The following is a 20,776-nucleotide window of genomic DNA, read 5'->3' on the forward strand; positions in this document are numbered from 1 at the left end:
AGGGCTAAAAACGGTGGATTCAGTCACGCTACTAAGAAAGAAAGTACGGTGAAATTTCATAGGTAAGGAATCACAAAAACGCCTCTGGCAAGGCATTTGAAAAGTTTAAAGTCAGGTAATGACAGAAAGACAAAATATCAACCAGTTGCTGGACACTTAACTCACAAAGCGTTGCGAAGAGCCAGCCCTCCGTCTGGTCCCTTCAGCTCACCTTCCACAGAATACCTAATTTCAAGAGTCATGGGAACCCCTTTGTTTATTTGACGTCCTGGGTTTTCCAGAAGAACTTTTTTTTTATTCTAACTTTTCCCCTCGGTAGCATTTATTTTAGAAGTCGAGCTCCTCGCTCGCCGACACCACTTCCACCCTCTCGCAAAATCCCCGGGGCTTCTCATGTCCCGGTGCTGGCGGCACGAACCAAACCACGTCATTCACAGCCTCTTGGCCCAGGCAGCCCAGCGGCTCCCGGGGCACCGACCGTCCCGAGCGTGGTCCGATCCCCGCCGCCTACGCGGGTTCCCGGCCCTACCCGTTCTCAACCTCAAACCCTGCAGGACTCCGAAGCACGTGACTGACTACAGACGCAGGACGTCACAGTCCCCCGGACTCAGTTTAGGACACACACCAGGCAACTGCGCAGCAACCCGGCGGCGGGGCGGGGCCAGAACGAGCGCGGGGCGGGGCCAGAAGGTTCGCGTCCGCGGCGGGCGGGGGCGGGGCCTGGAGGCGCGGGGCGGGGCCTGAGGCCGCACTCCTCCACCGCGCGGGGGCGGAGCCTGGCGGAGGCGGGCGGCGCGCGACGTCGTCTGGGCGGCGCGCGCGCCTCCGGGGGCCCGGCCGAGCGCTGCCGGTGCTGGTGGCGTCCGGGGCAGGAGGCTTGACGAGGAGGGCTTGCGGCGGCGTGTCGGGGTGTCGGTTTTGTGGCTGTCGAGGCCGCCCGCTCCTGGTCATGAGAGGTCAGGCCCGGGGGAGGGCGGGGAGGCGGAGGGTTTCCGGGGAGAAGAGCCGAAGCTCGGACGTGGGTGGAGAACTCTGTCCTCGCGCATTCCGGAAGAGTTGGCGTTCACTTTTCTCTCCCTTTCCCCCCCTTTTCCCGGTTGACGGATGAAGGAGGGCAGGGAGGCGGTCTTGTTGGGTGCTTAGAGCGGGGACGGGAGCTGTCCTGTCCGGAGCCGCCGAAACGTCACACTGTAACTGCGCGGGCTCGGGCGGCCCCCGCCGCGGTAGCCCCGCGAGACGGCAGAGGCCCGGCGGCGGGGCACCGCGGGCTCCCTCGGCCGAGAGCCGCCCTGCCACAGCCTCTTCTGCCCCCGCCACACACCTCCGCGGTGGCTTCTTCTTTCTTCCTGGAGGCCAACTCCTTATTTAGACTGAAGCATCACGTAGCAATTACGTGATGACTCTCCCCTAAGGACCCTGTTTCAAAGGTATTTGAGTTAACATTCTTTTGAGAGGGGAAGTGATATTCTTGGTAGCACCATTAATTACTGAAAACCTTATTAGCTTTGGGGAAGCTAGAATGAAATGTGTAGGTCACCCAAATGAAATGTTTATTATCTGTGTTGATGCCTAACAAGCCACTGATATTTTTTTTCCTTCTACGCATTAATGAATCCTTAAAAATTTGTTAGAATTATTTAGCGTGTGTGTGTGTGTGTGTGTGTGTGTGTGCGCGCGCGTGCGTGCGCTCGTGAAGACAACTTGTAGGAGTCAGTTCATTCCTCAACCATATGGGTTGAGAGGATTTAACTCACATCAGCGGTCTTGATTTGGCCGAGGGGACCTTCCTTCACTAACCGTCTCACCCACCCTTAGCAAACTTCTTAGTGTGGGCTCTGCCTCAGAGTACATGTACGCACATATTCAGTATGAGTACTGCTATTCATAGGTGTATCTGCTGGGCACCCGTTCTTTAGACTGTTTGCTGATGTCTTTTGGTGTTAGAGAAATCAAGACATCCACAGTTCAAACGCAAAATGCTCACTAAATATGTTTTGTATTTTAAGTAGCCCTAAGGTTCAAAATCGCATTGGTTTGCCAAGTTGGAACTTAGGATTGGAGTGGGGGCAGCCGAGCCTTGGCGGTAGCAAAGACTGAAGGAGTGACAGAGGACAATCCATCTGTGACGATCCACTGCTCCCTTGGCGAAGAAAGGACATCTAGTGATCACGACATTGCTTGTGATTGACTGAGAATGCTTTCTGCTGTTTTATTTTATTTTTAAGGAGAAAGAGTCCTGAAGCAAAAACATCTTAGAGAAAAAATATTCCAGGGCCATGCAAGCCAGCTGTAACCAGCTGCACGATCCGCCAGGCGCCGCACGTGATAAAGATGGCTCAGCTGCTCAGTGTGTTCTCCCATCAAGATCCACAGACGGTTCTCTTCACCCTGGAGATGTACATATCCAAATAAACTCCGGACCTAAAGAATACCCTGAGAATCCAAGCTCTAGAAATGCAAGGCCGGGGGTCTGCGCCTGTGCCCATGGATGCATGCAGAGCCGTTTCCGTAGTCACTCCCACAGTGACGCAAGGCCACCTGAGGACTTTGCCACAGAGTCTGGAGAACATGGAAGTGGCTCCTTCTCAGAATTCCGCTATCTCTTCAAGTGGCTGCAAAAAAGTCTTCCTTATATTTTGATTCTGGGTATTAAACTTGTTATGCAGCATATAACAGGTAGGAAATAATAAAAGATTGACTAAATTTCTGAATTCAGTTTCTCTTTTTATTGACAATTTTAACCTATGCATTTTGGTTGCTAGCTTTTAAAATTGTATGTTTTAATTTATACTATTAGCGTTTATAATCTTTTTTCTTTCTTTCAATTAACTAGAACTTATTTTCTAACAGGAATTTCTCTTGGAATTGGGCTGCTAACAACTTTTATGTATGCAAACAAAAGCATTGTAAATCAGGTTTTTCTAAGAGTAAGTATAACAAGCAACTAAATTATTAACTGTTTCTCTCTACAGAATTAGAGATAACTTTGAGAGAAATAGAAGTAACTTTCAAGAGGACTAGGAAGCAACAGGATAAATGGTGATGTCCACCACTTGCTTAATTTTGTTTTCTAAATGATTTGGAAGGAATTACCTGTCCTAATGCTTAGTGACCTCACCTTACTTTGTTGCTTGGTCCCAATAAAGAAAACATAGACCAGAGGATCAGAAGACTTGGACCACACTGTGTGATCCAGTTTGGCAAGGATCTTTGTACTTTATGAGTTATTAATTATACTGAGTAGTGTAGTATCATTAAAAACTTCAGTTGATGCACCATAAGATTGAAAATAAAGAAAATGGAACATTGAGTAAATGTGCATTTTAGGTGTTTGAGACAGGGTCTCACTATGACTAACTGGCTGTCTTGGAACTCACTCTGTAGACCAGACTGGCCTCAAACTCGTGTGCCTCTGTCTCCCAAGTGCTGGGATTAAAGGCTTGTGCCTTAACCATGAATGGCAGGTGTCTCATTTTTTAAAAAAAAGCTTGAGAAATTTTTCTAGTAATATAAAGGTTCAAATCATATAAATTATTAGAAAAAAATTCCAAGAATCTGAAATTTCACCTTAAGAGGGATCCTATCTGGAAATTTATAGTATAGCATATTAACAAAAATTTAGTACATAGTTTAAAACTATTGCAAGTTAATGTTGGGCATGGTGCTGTGTGCTTATAATCCCAGAACTGGGGCTGTGAGGCAGGAGGATTACTGTGAATTTAGAACTGGCCTGGAATATGTATTGAGTACCAGGCTTGTGCTACAGAGTGAGACCTTGTCTTTTGAGAAAGAAAAATTACTAGTACAAGATTGAGTTCTTTAATTTTGGAGATTTTGCCTGTACACAAGGAGGAGTGTTTTCATTTATGTCTGCCTTGTCCACATAGCCTAGAGGCAGTTTTATGTAGTGTTTTTAGAGTACCAGTGTTGTGACTGGCAGTGAAGTCAGGTGTGGAATTTTCCATTGGGGTTATCATGTTAGTTCTCAAAAGGTTGTCCAGTTCTTGGATTAGGATGATCAATGAAAACTTTGAATTAAACTAGTAATTAAAACTTGAATTTTAAAGATCAAAATTATTGCATATTTATGAGCTGATTTACTTGAATGCAGTTTTAAAATTTCTGTTTTGTGGAAAAGAGAAAAGGGGGGGGGCTGCAGAAGTAAAGGACAGGTCCTTTATGTCAGTGTGAAGACTGGCCTCTTTGACTCATAGGTCTTGTAATTTTTAAATTTTATGTGGGGTGGTGCTTTGAAACAGGGTCTCTCTACATAGCCCTGGAGCTCTATGTAGACCAGGCTAGACGAAAACTCCCAGAGATCCCCCTGCCTCTGCTTTCCCAGTGCTGGAATTAATTAAAGGTGTGCCAGCATGCCCAGCTTGCATTTTTAATTTCTGTTTAGAGTTCTGTTTTGTTAATTAAGGAATATGATATAAACAGTGGTTGTGATGATGAACAGCTTAGCAGGTAGTCTGTATTTTTTTTAAGAATAAAAAACAGTGTAAAGTAATAAATTGATCTTCAAATGATATTTAATATCGCTTAAAAATTCCAGCCTAATACAACACAGTAAATTACAAAATTGTTTCTTTTACAGGAACGGTCATCAAAGATTCAGTGTGCTTGGTTATTGGTGTTCTTGGCAGGTTCTTCCGTTCTTTTATATTACACCTTTCAGTCTCAGTCACTTTATTACAGGTAATCAGAGATCCTAGTATACTTCTGTTGTTTATCATTTATTCCGCAGCACCTACCTTGCCTGAATCTTACTCGAACATAATGCTTATTATAGTTCAATTTTCAGTTATCTCCTTTCATGAGTGACAGGTGTGACTTACAGACGTGTATCCCCAGTTCCTCCTTGGCACTTAGCCTGTGCTCAGTTAGTACTTTAGATGAGTGGATATCTGTTGAACCAGCTTTTTGTTTGTTTGTTTTCTGTTTTTGGGATAGGCTCTTACTGTGTAGTCTAGGGTGCCCTCCAACTTGCAGTCCTACTGACTCAGCAAAGTGAGTGCTAGAAATACAGGTGGGTGCCACTCACATAGTTTGCTTATTTATTGTATTTTATGTACATTGGTGTTTTGCCTGCCTGCAGTTATCGGATCCCCTGGAACAGGAGTTACAGAAAGTTGCGGGCTGCCATGTGGGTGCTGGGAATTGAACCCTGGTCCTCTGGAAGAGCAGCCAGTGCTCTTAATGGCTGAGTCATCTCTCCTGCCCCACACTCACTTTAATCAGTGTTTATTTAGTACCATTAGATGGTTGTTATCAAACTTTTGTTTCTAAGAATGAGTCATTAAACATGTTAACATGCACTTTCATGTCAGATATTCTGAATTTTCAGCTTTAATCAGATAATTAGAAGGCCCAGGTTCAGTAGAATTGAGATGGACACATCTGGCCTCTAATGAGTGGGAGAGTGGCTGTGAGGCGAGAATGACCTCTGGGGCTGGAAAGACAGCTCCTTGGTTAAGAGCACCTGCTACTTTTCCAGAGGAAACTCCAGTTTCAGGGGATGTGAGCATCCCATGCCCTCTGCTGACTTCACAGGCACCTGCACTCAGACATACACATTCCATCCCTCAGCACACACACAAACACATAATTTTAAATTTGGCGTTATCAGAATGTATATGTTTAATACTTAAAAATCACAAGTCTGGGCACAGCCTGTGTAAACTGGGTGAGGCCAGCCTAGGTGACATAGTGATACCCTGTCTGAAAGAACACACCAAACAAAAGAGCTCACACCCAGGGAAAGGAAGGTTAGATGGATAAGAGGGCCCAGCTCTGGACATGAAAGGAGTCCACATCCCTGACTTGGTGGACCTACTGTAAAAGTGTATTGTTAGCTGCCTGGAAAGAACAGGCTGAAGGTAGAGTTCAGTGATAGGGGACTTAACTGTTTCAATAAATATGTAAAATACTGCAACAGACTTAAACCTTTACCCACACTTTACGCTTCTATGTTGTTTTCATAAATGTTTATGTTTTTCTCTTGGTAGCTTAATTTTCTTAAATCCTACACTCGATCAGTTGAGCTTCTGGGAAGTTCTTTGGATTGTTGGAATTACAGACTTCATTCTGAAATTCTTTTTCATGGGGTTAAAATGCCTAATTTTATTGGTGCCTTCTCTCATCATGCCTTTTAAATCAAAGGTAAGAAACTAATGCTTATTGGAATGATGTTAGTTAGTTAATTAATTAATTAATTAATGCTAACTAATTCTAGTTAGTCTTCATTTGAATGTATCTTAGTTTAGAGGCCAGAATAGGGCATCAAATACCTTGGGGCTATAGTTAGAAGCATTTGTAAGCTGCCTAGTGTGGGTGTTGGGAACTCAGGTCCCCTGGAAAAGCAAGAAATGCTCTTAAACTGCAGAGCCATCTTTCCCATACCTGAATAACCTATTTAAAAAAAAAAAAAAAAGATTTATTTATTTATTTATTTATTTATTTATTTATTTATTTATTTAGTCAGTCATTTATTATGTATACAATGTTCTGTCTGCATGTACACCTGCAGGCCAGAAGAGAGCACCAGATCTCATTATAGATGGCTGTGAGCCACCATGTGTTACTGGGAATTGAACTCAGAACCTCTGGAAGAGCAGCCAGTGCTCTTAACCTCTGCACCATCTCTCCAGCCCCAAAATAATCTATTTTTAACAACCTTTTTATTACTTCTGCCTGACAACCATTTGCTCAAGTACTTCAATTGAAAATACTAAGTTAATTGGTCAAAATCAGAATTATAATTGCTTCAGAACAATTGAAAACTCAATCTTTACATCATATATGGGAAAATTCTTTATTTGTGCTTTGTCTCCAGGGCATTTTCAGTTGATAAATGGCTACATACAGTTACCCAGTGACTTGTTATTAGAGACAAGGTTTCACCCTATAGCCTGAGCTGGTCTGGTACTCACTGCAATCCTGCTGTCTCAGCCTCCCAAATCCTGGGTTATAAGTGTGAGACACCATATCCAGCTTATAAATGAAATCTTCTTTCATATTTATTTCTTTTGTATGTACATGTGGGCTCTCTACCATGTAGGCTCTGGAGATTGAACTAAGGTCATTACCTGTACCCACTGGGTCATCTCATTGGCCCAACACCAATCCATGCCATGTAATAGCAATGGTATGTGATACTCAGATTGAATTTGTCAGTGCTAATTATAATTCTGAAATATAATTTCAGTTATTATGATTAGCACATTATATGCTTTATGACATTCTCCTTCCAGTATTAAGTGTCTGTGCTATGTGTTTAATACTTTGGGTAGCTGAATTCATTTATTCTTCCTTTTTTAGGGTTATTGGTACATGCTTTTAGAAGAATTATGTCAGTATTACCGAATTTTTGTCCCCGTTCCAGTTTGGTTTCGGTACCTTATAAGCTATGGGGAGTTTGGTAATGTAACTAGATGGAGTCTTGGGATATTGCTGGCTTTACTCTACCTCATACTAAAAGTAAGTAATATTATAAGCCTGGAAGAGTGAATCCTATAATAATTACTGGCTTTACAATACTACTAAGCTGCCTCGGAATTTATCTTCCTATCACTAGTTGAAAGAAATGGCAGACTCTTAACTGTTTAGAAATGTGAAGCTGGCATACACCTATAATTCCAGCTACAAAGGAAGCTGAGGCAGGAAAACATGAGTCTGCCAGTGTTGGCAACCTAGCAAGCAAGACATTGCCACCTCAGTAAGGAGAGTGATGAGCAAAGAGTAGAAGGAACTTAGTGGTCTGGGGAAGGGGAACTGCATTGTTGCCCATGGTGCCTTGGCCTCCTAAGTAACTGAGATTAAAGTACCTGTTCCCATGCCAAGCTGTGGGTCTCAGTGTTTGTTGAGGAGTAGCAGAGTGGACTAACATATGTGTTACATCTAAGGGAGGTAAGTAGAAAAGACACAAACTCTCACAGTACCGTTTGTAATACAGTTCTCAAACCAGTGGAATATCTTGCCCTCTTTGCTTTATGCCCAATTCCTTCAACTTAGTGCTTTATTAAGCTTTCTAATTGTATGTGTTGGGGTCATTAAGATAGGATCTCACTGTGTAGCCCTGGCTGTCCTGGAACATGTTAGGTAGACCAATCCTTTTCTTTTTTTTCTTTTTTTTTTTTTTTTGTGACAGGGTCTCTGTGTAGTCCTGGCACTCACTCTATAAACCATACTGGCCTCCAATTCAGAGATCTGCCTGCCTCTGCCTCTTAAGTGCTGGGATTAAAAGTGTTTACCAACACTGCCCCATAAAACTTTCAACTCTAAATGCCAAGAATAATTGAATCAAATGAAGCTGACCTCTTCGCTCCCACCCCATTACTATTTTGTGTATGAGTGTTTCCCCTGTATTTATGTCTGTGCATCACACGAGTGCAGTGCCCACAGAGGCCAGAATTGGGTGACATCCCTGGGAGTGGAGTTCCAGATGGTTGAGAGCCTCTGTATGGGGGCCATATGGTTGCTGTGGTTGGAATGGAGGAACAGCCAGTGCTCTTAACCACTAGCCCCTGCAGTGTCTTTGGCATTGGCTGAATTGTCATAATGAAATTGTAGCTTTAGGCTGAGAGGTGGCTCAAATCTATGCACTAGTTTGTTAAACTTGAAGTAGGTTTATAAGTGGATGACTAGCTGTGCCGTACAGTGAACACTAGGTTAGGTGGGAATTGAATTTCCCCTTTGTCTTTAGATTTAACATGGGGGTTTTGAATTAATTTAACAAATTGTTTCTTTCTCTTTTAGCTTTTGGATTTTTTTGGACATTTGAAAACTTTCAGACAAGTTTTGCGAGTATTTTTTACACGACCAGTAAGTACTTTTTATCAGTTAAGGGATACTTCTACTTTGCTTCACTCTTATTTTCTTTAGTCCTGCTACAAGTAGAAATTCATGAGGTGTTTCTCTTCTATTTTGAGATTATTTTCTAATATTCTGGCACTTGGAGCTACCGTTCCTTTAATTTCACTGCCCACCAGTTACTTCAGAGCTTGTATATCTGAATGCCTGTTTGCCCTTGTAGTTACGTTGTCATTGTGGAGCTGGGGCTTGGTAGTAGGCTCTTAAAGTCTGGACAAGGAAGCACAAAAACAGATCCATTAGATATCTTTTAGGATTTACAAATGCACTCTCAAAAACTTTGTCATTGACTTTTGTTCCTTTTTTTTTATTCCATAGATGTTTGCTTTGTATATTTTCATTAATATTCCCTATTCCACTCTTATACTGAAATATATTTACATATATATTACTGAAATATAATATATATATAAAATACTGAAAATACTGAATATTTTAGTTTAAAGACAACTCAATAAAAATCCTACCTACCCTTTGCAGTTTTCTTTTTTCTTAAAAAAGATTATTTATTTATTAATTATGTATACGGTGTTCTGCCTTCATGTACATCTGCAGGCCATAAGAGGGCACCAGATCTCATTATAGATGGCCGTGAGTCACCGTGTGGTTGCTGGGAATTGAACTCACGACCTTTGGAAGAGCAGCCAGTGCTTTTAACCTCTGAGCCAGATCTCCAGCCCCTTTGCAGTTTTCTTACTCAAGGAAATTTAGTAACTTTCCTATATTCTGTGTTGGAAAATAAAGTATTCCAGGTGGGTCATAACATGCTATTAGAAGCTTTTAGGAGGCTAGGGATGGGAATGGAAGAGCCTCTGACCTAGCATTAAAGCTCAAGGGCTAGCTCCAGCAAGAAACTCTGGGGAAAAAAAGGAAAAGGAAAAAGATTAGTCCAGACCAACTGGCTAGGGAACCTTTTCTTCAAGATAATTAATGATATCAAAGCAAATGCTAGCTGGGTATTGGTGGGACCTGCCTTTGATCCCAGCACTTGGGAGGCAGAGGCAGGCAGATTTCTGAGTTGAGGCCAGCCTGGTCTACAGAGTGAGTTCCAGAACGGCCAGGGATACATAGAGAAACCCTGCCAAAAAAAAAAAAAAAAAAAAAAAAAAAAGCCACAACAACAAAAAGCAAATGCTGCTACATATTATGCAGACTTTAGAAGCCAGGCATGGTGGAGTACATCTTTAATCCCAGTACTCAGGATGTAGAGGCAGGAGGATCTCTGTGAGTTCAAGGCCAGCCGGTCTACAAAGTAAGTCCAGGACAGCCAAGGCTACACAGGGAAACCCTGTCTTGAAAAACAAAACCAACCAACCAAACCAACCAACTAAACAAACAAACAAACAAAAAAAAAAAAAACAAAGAGAAACTATAAAAAGTAAAGCCAGGCACAGCAGCACATGCCTGTAATCCCAGCACTCTGGGAGGCAGAGGCAGGCGGATATCTATGAATGCAAGGCCAGTCTGGTCTACAAAGTGAGTCCAGGACAACCAAGGCTACACAGAGAAACCCTGTCTCAAAAAAAAAAAAAAAAAATCAATTTAGATTTAAGTTAGTTCAATTGATGGTGATAAGCATCAATCATTTCACATAGTTGACTCTATTAAGATTAGTGCTGATACTGCCTCGAGAAAATGCCCTGTGGGCTGTGGGTGAGTGCTTGGCCTAGCATGCATGTGAGGCCCAAGGTTCAGTACCCAACACAGAAGAAAAGCAGAATATTAAAATAAGTACCTGGCATACCTTTACATACATTCTTCAACCTTATGAACAAAATGGAAGTCACCATAAATCCTCACTTAAAGGAAGTCTCCATGCTACAAAAATAGTGTTTTTTAAAAATCTTTTTATTATGTGCATGGATGTTTTGCCTACATGTGTGTCTGTATACCATATGCATGCAGTGCTATGGAGACCAAGGATGGAAATCAGATCCCCCTGGACCTGGAGCATGTGGGTACTGGGAATTGAACCAGAGTCTTCTTGGGCGGGGGGAAGGGTAGCCAGTGCTTTTAACCACTAAACCATCTCCCCAGCCCTACAGAAATGGTATTCTAGAATCCTGTCAGCGTAACTATCTGCAGTGTATTCTAAGTAACACTTCTTTGAAGGGCAATTAACATCAAGACCATCTAAATAGCATCCTGACTTGGTTCTGACATCTGTAATATCACCAGTTTCAAACTTCGTAGGTAATTTTATCCATGAGTTTTAGTTTGAAGTCCATCATCTCTGAGACCCATCTTGCTTTCTGTTTCTGTGACAGTGCTTGGGTGTTGTTCACCTCCCCCTTCATATCCACAGAAAGCTTTCACTGTTCTGAACTATCATGTGTGGTTAATGATTAAACCCTGCTGACTTTAGTAACAAAGTCATGCTCAAGAGTTCAGATTGTTTTCAGAACTTCAGAATGAATTCCATCTAGTATGTCTGATGCTTGAACCTACTAAATCAATCTCCATTGTGGACCAAACTCAGTTCTAGTGGGATAGCATTGGGGATTGAACCCTGAGCCTCAAATATATGCTACGCTGACTCCGTACCTCAGACTAGAATGTATTTCAAAACTAAACTCTCCACAGGAATTACTTCTAACAGAATTTGTCTTCATAGAGTTACGGAGTGCCTGCCAGCAAGAGACAGTGTTCCGATATGGATGGTATTTGTTCAATATGTCAAGCTGAATTTCAAAAGCCAGTTCTTCTCATTTGTCAGGTAAGATTTTTAAGCAAACTACATATAACATTTTCCTGATATGTGAAAATCATGTTTATGTTTGTTATGTGGCAGTGAAAGTAATACTTAGTGGAAGGTTTTATTCCAGGTAAATACTGTTAACTTATTCAGGATGGAAGGGATGTGGTAGATTGTCTAAATCATGTCCCTTACGTTCTGATAACTTTTGTGCAGAGGAGCATATGAAAGGGTTAGGGAGTGATTTGGTCAGCAACTTAGATACCAGAGCAGCTGGCAAACAGGCTGCATTTTTAATTGGATACTAGTTGTGCTCCATGGCAGCAGCAGCCTTTGTTACTAAATGTGCAAGGCTCCTTGCCATATTTCAGTTACTGTTGGTAAGTTACCATCACGCAGGTAAGTGATCATACTTAAAAGGCAGTGCCTGGAAAAAGTAGTCAGAACACTTGTAGTGACTCAGCCATTAAAAGTCATTTCCTCATTTGTTAACTGCTCTCTGAAATCCTTTAGGACTTTTTAAAGAATGTGATCCTCTATAAAGTGTGAGTGTAAGATCTGCTTCTTCATTCCCTTACAGCATATATTCTGTGAAGAATGCATTACCTTATGGTTTAACAGAGAGAAAACTTGTCCACTGTGCAGAACTGTGATTTCAGAACGTATAAACAAATGGAAAGATGGAGCCACTTCATCTCACCTTCAGATGTACTAAGTTGCACAAACCATTAGGGCCTCAAGACACTAATTTTATCTGGTGTGATAACTATTGATACAGGCATCACAACTGATTTCCAGGAATAGAATAATTTTTTTCAAGATGGTTTTAGGGTATCACGAGACATATTTATAGTTCAGTTTCTCAAAAGATTAAGTATAAGGGCCTGCATTTTTAAACTATATATTCAACTTAATAAATATGCAACTTTTATTCCACTTATTTGACAGATAATTGCAGTGTTATGTTGAAAATGTGTTTTCTTGATGATAATACCAAAACAACAATTAGAAACTAGACCTAGCCATTTTAAAGAGGTGCAGATACTGCTTCCTGACATGGTTTTCAGAATAAAGATTTTTGCATAGTATTTTAAAATACATAGTATCTGAGACAATTTATCAGACTTTTAGAATTCCCATTCTAAAAATGATTAAATTTTTCATAAAATTGTATTTTTAAATGAAAGTTCTAAATGCTATATTTTACCTATAACAATCACATTTTCTAAGTGCAGATTTACTGAAGATATATTTTAATACTGTATTATGCTCTATAATTAATGACTAGTAATCAGTGAGAATAAATGATTTAGATTCATTCACCTTGTGGACCTCTTATGTGTTCCTTGCCATTCCCTGTAGTGTTCATTTGTGTTTTGTGTAGTACCATGTAATACTTTAAATAACTATGAAAATGATTTGCATGTAGGTGGGGATATATGTAGCTCTATGTTTCCAATTACCATTAGCTGGGATATGAAAGCCTCACTGAAGGCTGTGGTGGAGTGCGTGCTTTAGTGTGCTCCTGTCCTGGCTGAATTCTACATGGAGAAGGGGAGAACAGCAACTTGGGCTCAGGGGAAGCCATAGCATTTGGTAGCATGGTTAGTTTTCTCCAGCTGATTTCTGCAGGTAGAAGAGGCAATGAGGCGCTTCCTCATTCCTTGTGTTTCCTCTCAAGAATCTGAAATCTAGCATGTCTAAAAGGCTGCCACTGCTAAGTTAACGTCAAAGAAGTGAACCAACTCCTTCAAGTTGTCCTCTGACCTCCACACACATGTAGAGATGGATATACACAACACACTTTATTTTAAATTGAAAAAAAATTGACACTAATGTGGTGACACACACCTTTAATCCCAGGACTTGGAAGGTAAAGGCAGGCAGATCTCTGAGTTCAAGGCTAGCCTTGTCTATATAGTAAGTTCCAGACCATCCAAGGCTACATGAAAAGATCTCATCTCAAACCCCAGAAAAATGTAATAAGGTTACAACACTCATTATCAGTAATGAACTGAGGCATTTCTCTTGCCTCTGTCTTCTTTGCTTTCACCTTAAGGAAGAGAATTCATTCTGTGAATTCAGATCATACCTTCTAAACATAATTATTGTACCATCATTAAGAAATGCTGCTAGGGGTTAGAGCAATGGCTCAGCACTTAAGAGCACAAACTGTTTGAGAGCTCTGGAATTGAATCCCAGCACCCACATGGCTGCTCACAACCATCTGAACAATAGTTCTAGGAGCTCTGATGCCCTCTTCTGGCCTCTTTGAGCACTGCACACATGATACAGACATACATGCAGACAAAACATCTATACAGTAAAAATAAATGTTAAGAAGAGAGGGGGAAAGGGGACAGCTACCACCAACCACCGGGACTGAGAATAATGTGGCTTTACACTAGAGGCTTCCCTCCCTCCCTCTTTTCTTCAATAGGACTTCTCTGTGTAGCCCGTGCTGTCCTGGAACTTTGAACTCAAGAGAGCTGCCTGTCTCTGCCTCCCCAGCGCGGGGACCAAAGGTGTGCACCAACAATCCTGACAAGATGGATGCTTTTTGTACTTTAGATTTGTGATGGTTGTGATAAACAGCTACCATATGACTACTAGATACCATACCCATGTACTCTGCAAGACACAGCAAGTGCTCTTTAACTGTGGAACCATCTGTCCATCCCAGCCCCCAAAAGAGATACAGCCATACTTTACAAAATGGTAACTTCTGGCCTGGAGGTGTTAGTGCACGCCTTTAATCCCAGCAACCCTTGGGAGACAGGCAGGTGGATCTCTGAGCTCCCGGACAGCCAGGGCTGTCTCAACCAAAAAAATCATAAATAAAAATAAAAAAAGGTTAACTCTGGGCTAGAGAGGTGGCTTAGCAGACAGAGGTGTTCACCACGAAGCCTGATGAACTGATTCCAATTTCTGGGACCCATATGGCAGGACAGAACTGACTCTGACATACTGCCCTCTGACCTCCACATGCATTCAGTGCCCTGTGCAAACCACAAGCCTATCTATAATAGCTTTTTAAAGGTAACTTCAGCTGGAGAGTTTCCAAGTATATTACCAAGTATGGTACATTACCATACTTTACCATACATTACCAAGGATGGTATGAAGGCCTCAAGTTGTAAATTACCATCCAAAAATGGCCATGAATTGCTAAATTTGAGCACTGTATTATTTTTTAAAGATTGTTTACTGTGTATACAGTGTTCTGCCTACATGTATGCCTGCACACCAAAAGAGGGCATCAGACCTTATTATAGGTGGGGTTGTGAGCCACCATGTGGTTGGTTGCTGGGAATTAAACTCAGGACCTCTGGAAAACACTGAGCCTTCTCTTCATCCCTGGAGCACTATATTATCTTGTAAGTGAACATTACATTATCAAAGGTAGCTATGAGGTGTACTTAAGCAAGCTGTTGATTAATACAATAAAGTATTCCAGTATATGTGAAGCTGGATTCCACATACCTTTTTGCATGAGTATTTTTTAAAGCAAACCAAGTATATTCAAAATAACAAAGATGTGTACCATTTAATACGTAAAGTCACTACTAAAATTTGTTACATTTTTAAATAGCTCCAATTTCTCAGGAGAAAGTTTATAACTGTCATTCATTCATACAAAAGTAGTTTATTAAATATGAGAACATGAACATATCTAATGTTAATGAAAAAACTGTACATCTGTTATGTATACTATGGTAAATATGTATGCTTAATTTTTTCTCAGGTAATAAAAAATCACTTCTATTTTATGTTCATTCAAATTTGCATTTAATTTCTATTTACATTCATTCAATCTGAAATCAAATATCTTAATACAGTAAACTAAATACAAGATGAAAAGCAGAAAGGGTGTTGCCCTCATAGAATTCCTAATAAGGCAGCTGAAAAACTTATTTAATAATTGCAAAGCCAACTTGGGGTAGAAGAGAACACAGTTTAAATAGCAAACACTGTGAGGAACCCGTCTTTTCAATGCTCCTCCAGAGAATCCAGGGGAATAATACTTGTGCTGTGGTGTTGAGTCACATGAAACAAGTACTGTATTGATCAGCAACAGAACACAGGCCCTGTGTGACACATGTTATGACTGTTTTGTCCAGCTAGCTAATGTCTGCTCCACGACAAAACCATAGATGTTTGGATACTTTTGAGATAAGAACCATTTTTAAAGCCTCAAAATCCACTCTTCATAAATTCAACATTTCCCATGAGAATAATCTTAGATCTAGCCCTTGTAAGCTAGGAAATATACAACTAAGTGAATATTTTTAAAACAGTCCAGTATTAAATATATCCAAGGCTCAAGATATTAATGCAAAGATGTTTTGTTTATATTTGTTACCTATAGTACAGAATGTTGAATTTATGGAGTCTCACACATGCATCCTCCTCAACTCTCAAACTATCTATCTCAAAAACAGTATGGGGAAAAAAAATCCTTGAAGTTAAGATCATAAAAAGGGGAAGAAATAACACTTTTCCTAAAGGTCTGGTTCAAGTTCAATAATTAATACATTGTTAATCACAGCTGGTCTATAAATCCCAGTTTGGTTATTCTGAAACACTATAAACCATATAAAACAAATTTAGTAATCTTCAGTTCAGTGAGTACATATTAATTAAAAAAGAGCACGTAGAAAATAAAAAATATCCTATAATTGCTGATTTTAAAGAACATAATCAAGTAATGAAAGAAAAAGCACTTAATCATTTTCTATACACTTACCTGGTACAAGCATGAACACCTTTCTTAGAAACTCAAACTAGTATTGACATAGACTTTAAATTATGCTTCAGTTTTTACAAATAAATACATAGTAGGCCGTATTGCATAGGCATGTGCTTTCTGTCTGTGACACTCACGTGACACCTGACATGTTTTCACAGTCATAGTAGGGATATCCATTTATGAAACAGTTTTTCAATAAACTTGCCATAGCATGATAAATCAATTTCACTTAATAAATGTTGTGATAGAAAAGCTATATATCTGTGTAGATGGAAGGTGTACAGTTAATGCTTTCTATGCAAAAAAGTTGCAGTATTTGCCAGTATCGCTGGCAGACTAACATGAAACAGTTTAACTATGGGGTGGTCACAGTGCACATATCACTAGCAACTAGGACTGAGAAGGAATCTTTTGGTGTAAAAGTTTTACTGGAATTTGGCCAGGCAGTCAATGCTACAGTTAGTAAACACATTTGGAAACAGAGTAGCACAAGCCATTTGCAGTCTGAAATGATTCCTATATGCATCATCATAGGACTGGGGGGGGGGCTTCTATTTTTAAAGAGATCACAAACTAACAAAGAACTTTGCAATTTCTGCCCTTAATCATTACTGCAGCACTTAATAACCGATGCAATTATGAAATTCTCAAAAGGCTGCTGCAGTCAGAGAATCAGAGTAATCATTTAAATGATAAATTTCTCAGCCCAAGGATGGACTTTAATCAATTCTTTTACTTACTGCCACAACTGAAAGGCAGTATTTCCAATCATCTGTCACAGCTTTGTTAAGATTTTTATGTATATGTTTTGTCTGCATGTATGCTTACCAGAAGAGGGCCTCTGATCCCATGGGCCTGGAGTTATAGATATAAGCCACCATGTGGGCACTGGGAATTGAACTCAGGACCTCTAGAAGAGTAGCTAGTGTTCTTATCCACTGAGCCATCTCTCCAGCCCCTCAAGATTCTATTTTTGCTCATTGCTGAAATTTCCTTCCATCTTACTTCAACTGCAATTTAAATAAGCAAGGAAGGCCTGGGTCTCTCCTGACTAGTTGTGACATGCATAAGGAATTTTATGGCTTGGATCCTGTGAGGAACACAGCAAGAGCATCTGCGTACAGAAACCCTAGGGCTGCAACTATTACCAAGTGAGTTGCTCAGACTGAAGATATAAATGACCAGCACAGTGGAGTGACAAGACTCTGTGGCATCTGTCTAGACCAGCATGCGCTAAAGTGTACTTTATAAAGCTCTGCACATACTAAACCCTTTCACCAGCTAGTCATGGAAATGCTCCTTAAGGCAGAAGTATTTAAGACAGGTGAAGTTACCTTTATTTTTATTCTTTGTACCTGTAAATCGCTTATGTAGATTGATACTATTTCAAAAACAGTGTCTTTTTAACATGTTTCCTAAATTAAGCCACTGAGTTTTCTTATTCACTATGGAAGACATTCATCGAAAGGCCATCAAATATTTTTACAATTAAAAAATGTAGCCCCAGTATAGGAGGGGAAAAAAAAAAACCACCATTTTTTCTTTTTTAAACTCTCAAGGGAAAAAATATTAAGGAAGGTAAACAGCAAAAACAGTACAAAGTAAAACTGAAAACCTTACCAATATGCTGTGAAGGAGACAGAGGGTGGACAGGACAGCACCCTCTTCCCTGCAGATCTCTAGCTCCCCTGCTTACTGCCCTCATTAGCACTTTAGCTTCACTCTCTTCTGTCCTTGCAGCCCTGGGCTTGACTCAAATACTGGTGTAGGAACAGGTGGCACTATTTTTTTTTTCCAGTGTAATGCAGGCCCAGGACAAGGATGAAATGTAGCACATACAACTTCTGCCTGTCCCAAGGCTTGCGGTTAAGCCTAACACACAGCAGTGCTGCAAGGAGAAATGATTTAAGCAGACTTTCTTCCTCCTAGTATTACATACAGGTATTGCAGCTAGGTTACTAAAACAAAAAATAAAAAACACCCCACGTCCACCCCAAGCCCTCAAACGAGCCACAGCTGTGGTTAACAATGATTCATTTGCATTTTATTTCATCAAGAGAAGAAACAGAAGCTGGCTTTCTTCATACCAACCAATAATTTTGCAAGTTTGGGATGTTTTCCATAATGAGCTGAATCAAAAATCTATTTGAAAAATATATATTTATATAAAAAAAAGATTCAGGTTGTTTGCACGTAAAACATCAATCGATAAGTTTCTTTTGTCTTTAATTCCATGTTGCTGGAAAAAGTTTGACAAAGCTTGCATGCTAATCTGTCCTTAGTTGCAAGTACTACTATAGGCAATCTCGTTCTTTGCCTATGAGAGATAAACCCTTCTTTGAAATCATCAGACTTCAGCGGTGATTCAGAAGCAACATCCAACCCTTAATACTGTCAGTTTGGAGCCGTCAGCATGAAAACCCTTGCTAACGCTGAGATGTTGCTAGGATAGGAACCAGTCAATTGATGTGTCTGTGGATTCCACAATACTCTTTTGCTTAAGTTTTTTTTTTCTTTTTTGTGGGTTTATTTTTTGCACCATTGATTGATTTTTTTTTTTTTTTTAAATCCATGTTTATTTTTCCTCCATCCAAAGCCTTCTAGGTAGTGACGCTGGCTCTTTGAGACTGCCATTTTGATTCTTGTTTTTATCTTGTAGGATGCTCATGCATCCCCTCCCCCATTTGTTTCCTTTTTGTATTTGCATTAATAAGAGCATTATTTTGTCATAGGTTCATACGCAGGTGCTCTGGCCGTTTGGAGATCATAGGAAATGCTTGTTTTTTATATGGCCCGGAGTTCGGCTGTCGGATTGGAAGTGGCGCTGATGCTTCCCCGCTCATTGTCACATCCATCTGCTCTATTCCACTTGTTTCCATTGGGTATTCCACAGGTGTCTGAGAATTTGCCGTGCTGGCTGAAGCACCTCGTCCCCAGAAATCCCCAGGAGAGAATTTGACTGGGCTTTAAGACAAGGAAGAGCTATCATTCATTTGTCTCAAGGATCATCTTAATAAGAAATATTCCCCTCATGTTTATAGGGAAGGGCATGTAGCTTTCATTTTTCTAATTTTATTTTCATGTGGACTGTAACAAATGCAAAGGTTGAGCCATCTTTCCCCTAGACTAATGGTTAGTGTGTCCAAATTGGCCTCTTTACCTCTGCATTTGACCTCTAAAGCCCTTAATGACATATTAAGTCATTTTACTCTCATACATAAAAACAACTTCCCATTGCACTTAAAATACTTTCCCAAACTGCTGACCATTTTCCTCTTTTATCACATTCCAAGAACTCTTAACTTATTTCCAAGAAAAGGCATCTTTCCCTCCCCAGGGCCTTTTTGTACTGGCTGCTGTTTGCCTGCAATACTTTTGTAACTTCTTTTCTTTGCACAGTTAGCTTTCTCCTTATTCTTAGAAGTTACTTCACCAGACAGGCCATGCTGACCATAATTAGTGGAAGGCTCCTCATTTTTCTCTGTTTTCTAATACCACCTTTTTTTTTTTTAATGTGTGCACATGTGTGCAGGTACACTTGGCATAACTTGGTAGGACATAGATTTGTATGTATTTCTATCGGGAAGGAACAATTCTGTATTATATGTATTATGCATATAATATGCAGCATATAAAATGTTGGTAAATGCATAAAGAGCACTGGTTATGGGCAAACTATATATATATATATAAATAAAATGTATGAAAGGATATAGATGTTGTGCCTATATTAGGCAAAATATGACAGACCTTTTATTTTTTAACCTGCATGCATTTAAGCTATATTCTTCGAGGCTTAAAAAATAGTTTCTTCCGAGCACAAGGACCTGAGTTCAATACCCAGAACCCATGTAAGAAAATAAAGTAATTATTATGGCACATGGTTGTAACCCCAGCACCAAGGAGAAGACAAACAGGTTCCCTGGCTCTCCCTAGCCACCAGTCTAACATACTAGCCAAGTTCCAGGCCAGTGAGAGAGGTGGAGAGTACTTGGAGAGCAATACCCACGGCTGTCCTCAGTATGCACCTGCCCCTGTACACAGGAACACGCATATAAGCAAAAGACCAAAGAGAGGAAAGAGTCAAATACCTGACAGGCGTTCGTGGGCTACCAATAAATCTTCGAGGCGATCGGATTTTTGGTTCAAAGGAAAACTTTTCTTTTACACTTTCAAGTACAGATGGAGCCACATATGTAAAACCCTGAAAAACAGCAACAGTGTACTACAGGATGACATTTTGTCACACACATCAAGAAAATGGCTATTAAGGTTCTTTTTATAAAACTGTGTTTCTCAGTTTCTTAACTAGGCTATCACACAAGTAATTTAGACTCCATTATATTATTTTAACAAGTTTTACAGTATAATAACTGAGCAGTTACTACTCTACTCTTAACCCTCTAAGCTAATCACCTCCCAGGGTGCATCCCAGAGATACTTGCACTTCAGAGCTTTCC

General features: G+C 40.4%; 2 protein-coding genes across 5 annotated transcripts in view; one reads left to right on the forward strand and one right to left on the reverse strand.

Annotated features, from left to right (window-relative positions):
* Positions 1 to 791: 791 nt before the first annotated feature.
* Rnft1 (ring finger protein, transmembrane 1) lies at positions 792 to 15,331 on the forward strand. Of its 3 annotated transcripts, none has more exons than XM_055620248.1 (9): positions 792 to 956; positions 2,007 to 2,676; positions 2,851 to 2,927; positions 4,598 to 4,698; positions 6,009 to 6,162; positions 7,321 to 7,479; positions 8,758 to 8,823; positions 11,486 to 11,587; positions 12,147 to 15,331. In XM_055620248.1, exons 2-9 carry the CDS (start codon positions 2,277 to 2,279, stop codon positions 12,279 to 12,281), a joined length of 1,194 nt encoding a protein of 397 aa, XP_055476223.1. In that variant the 5' UTR covers positions 792 to 956; positions 2,007 to 2,276; the 3' UTR covers positions 12,282 to 15,331. The 3 variants fall into 3 exon arrangements, with proteins under 3 accessions (XP_055476223.1, XP_055476225.1, XP_055476224.1); XM_055620250.1 differs by having other exon boundaries at positions 2,010 to 2,676; XM_055620249.1 differs by having other exon boundaries at positions 2,226 to 2,676.
* Positions 15,332 to 18,338: 3,007 nt separating this feature from the next.
* The window catches only part of Rps6kb1 (ribosomal protein S6 kinase B1), a 35,631-nt gene continuing 33,193 nt past the window's right edge, over positions 18,339 to 20,776 (reverse strand). For both annotated transcript variants that reach the window (XM_055620243.1, XM_055620244.1), the window contains exons 14-15: positions 20,408 to 20,520; positions 18,339 to 19,280 (exon numbers count right to left, since the gene is read on the reverse strand). In XM_055620243.1, coding sequence (XP_055476218.1) covers positions 19,043 to 19,280; positions 20,408 to 20,520 — 351 coding nt within the window. In that variant the 3' untranslated portion in view covers positions 18,339 to 19,042. The remainder of the gene's footprint in view (positions 19,281 to 20,407; positions 20,521 to 20,776) is intronic.

Source organism: Psammomys obesus, unplaced genomic scaffold (assembly GCF_907164565.1).
Source record: "Psammomys obesus unplaced genomic scaffold, mPsaObe1.curated_primary_1811, whole genome shotgun sequence".
Taxonomy (NCBI): Eukaryota; Metazoa; Chordata; class Mammalia; order Rodentia; family Muridae; genus Psammomys; species Psammomys obesus.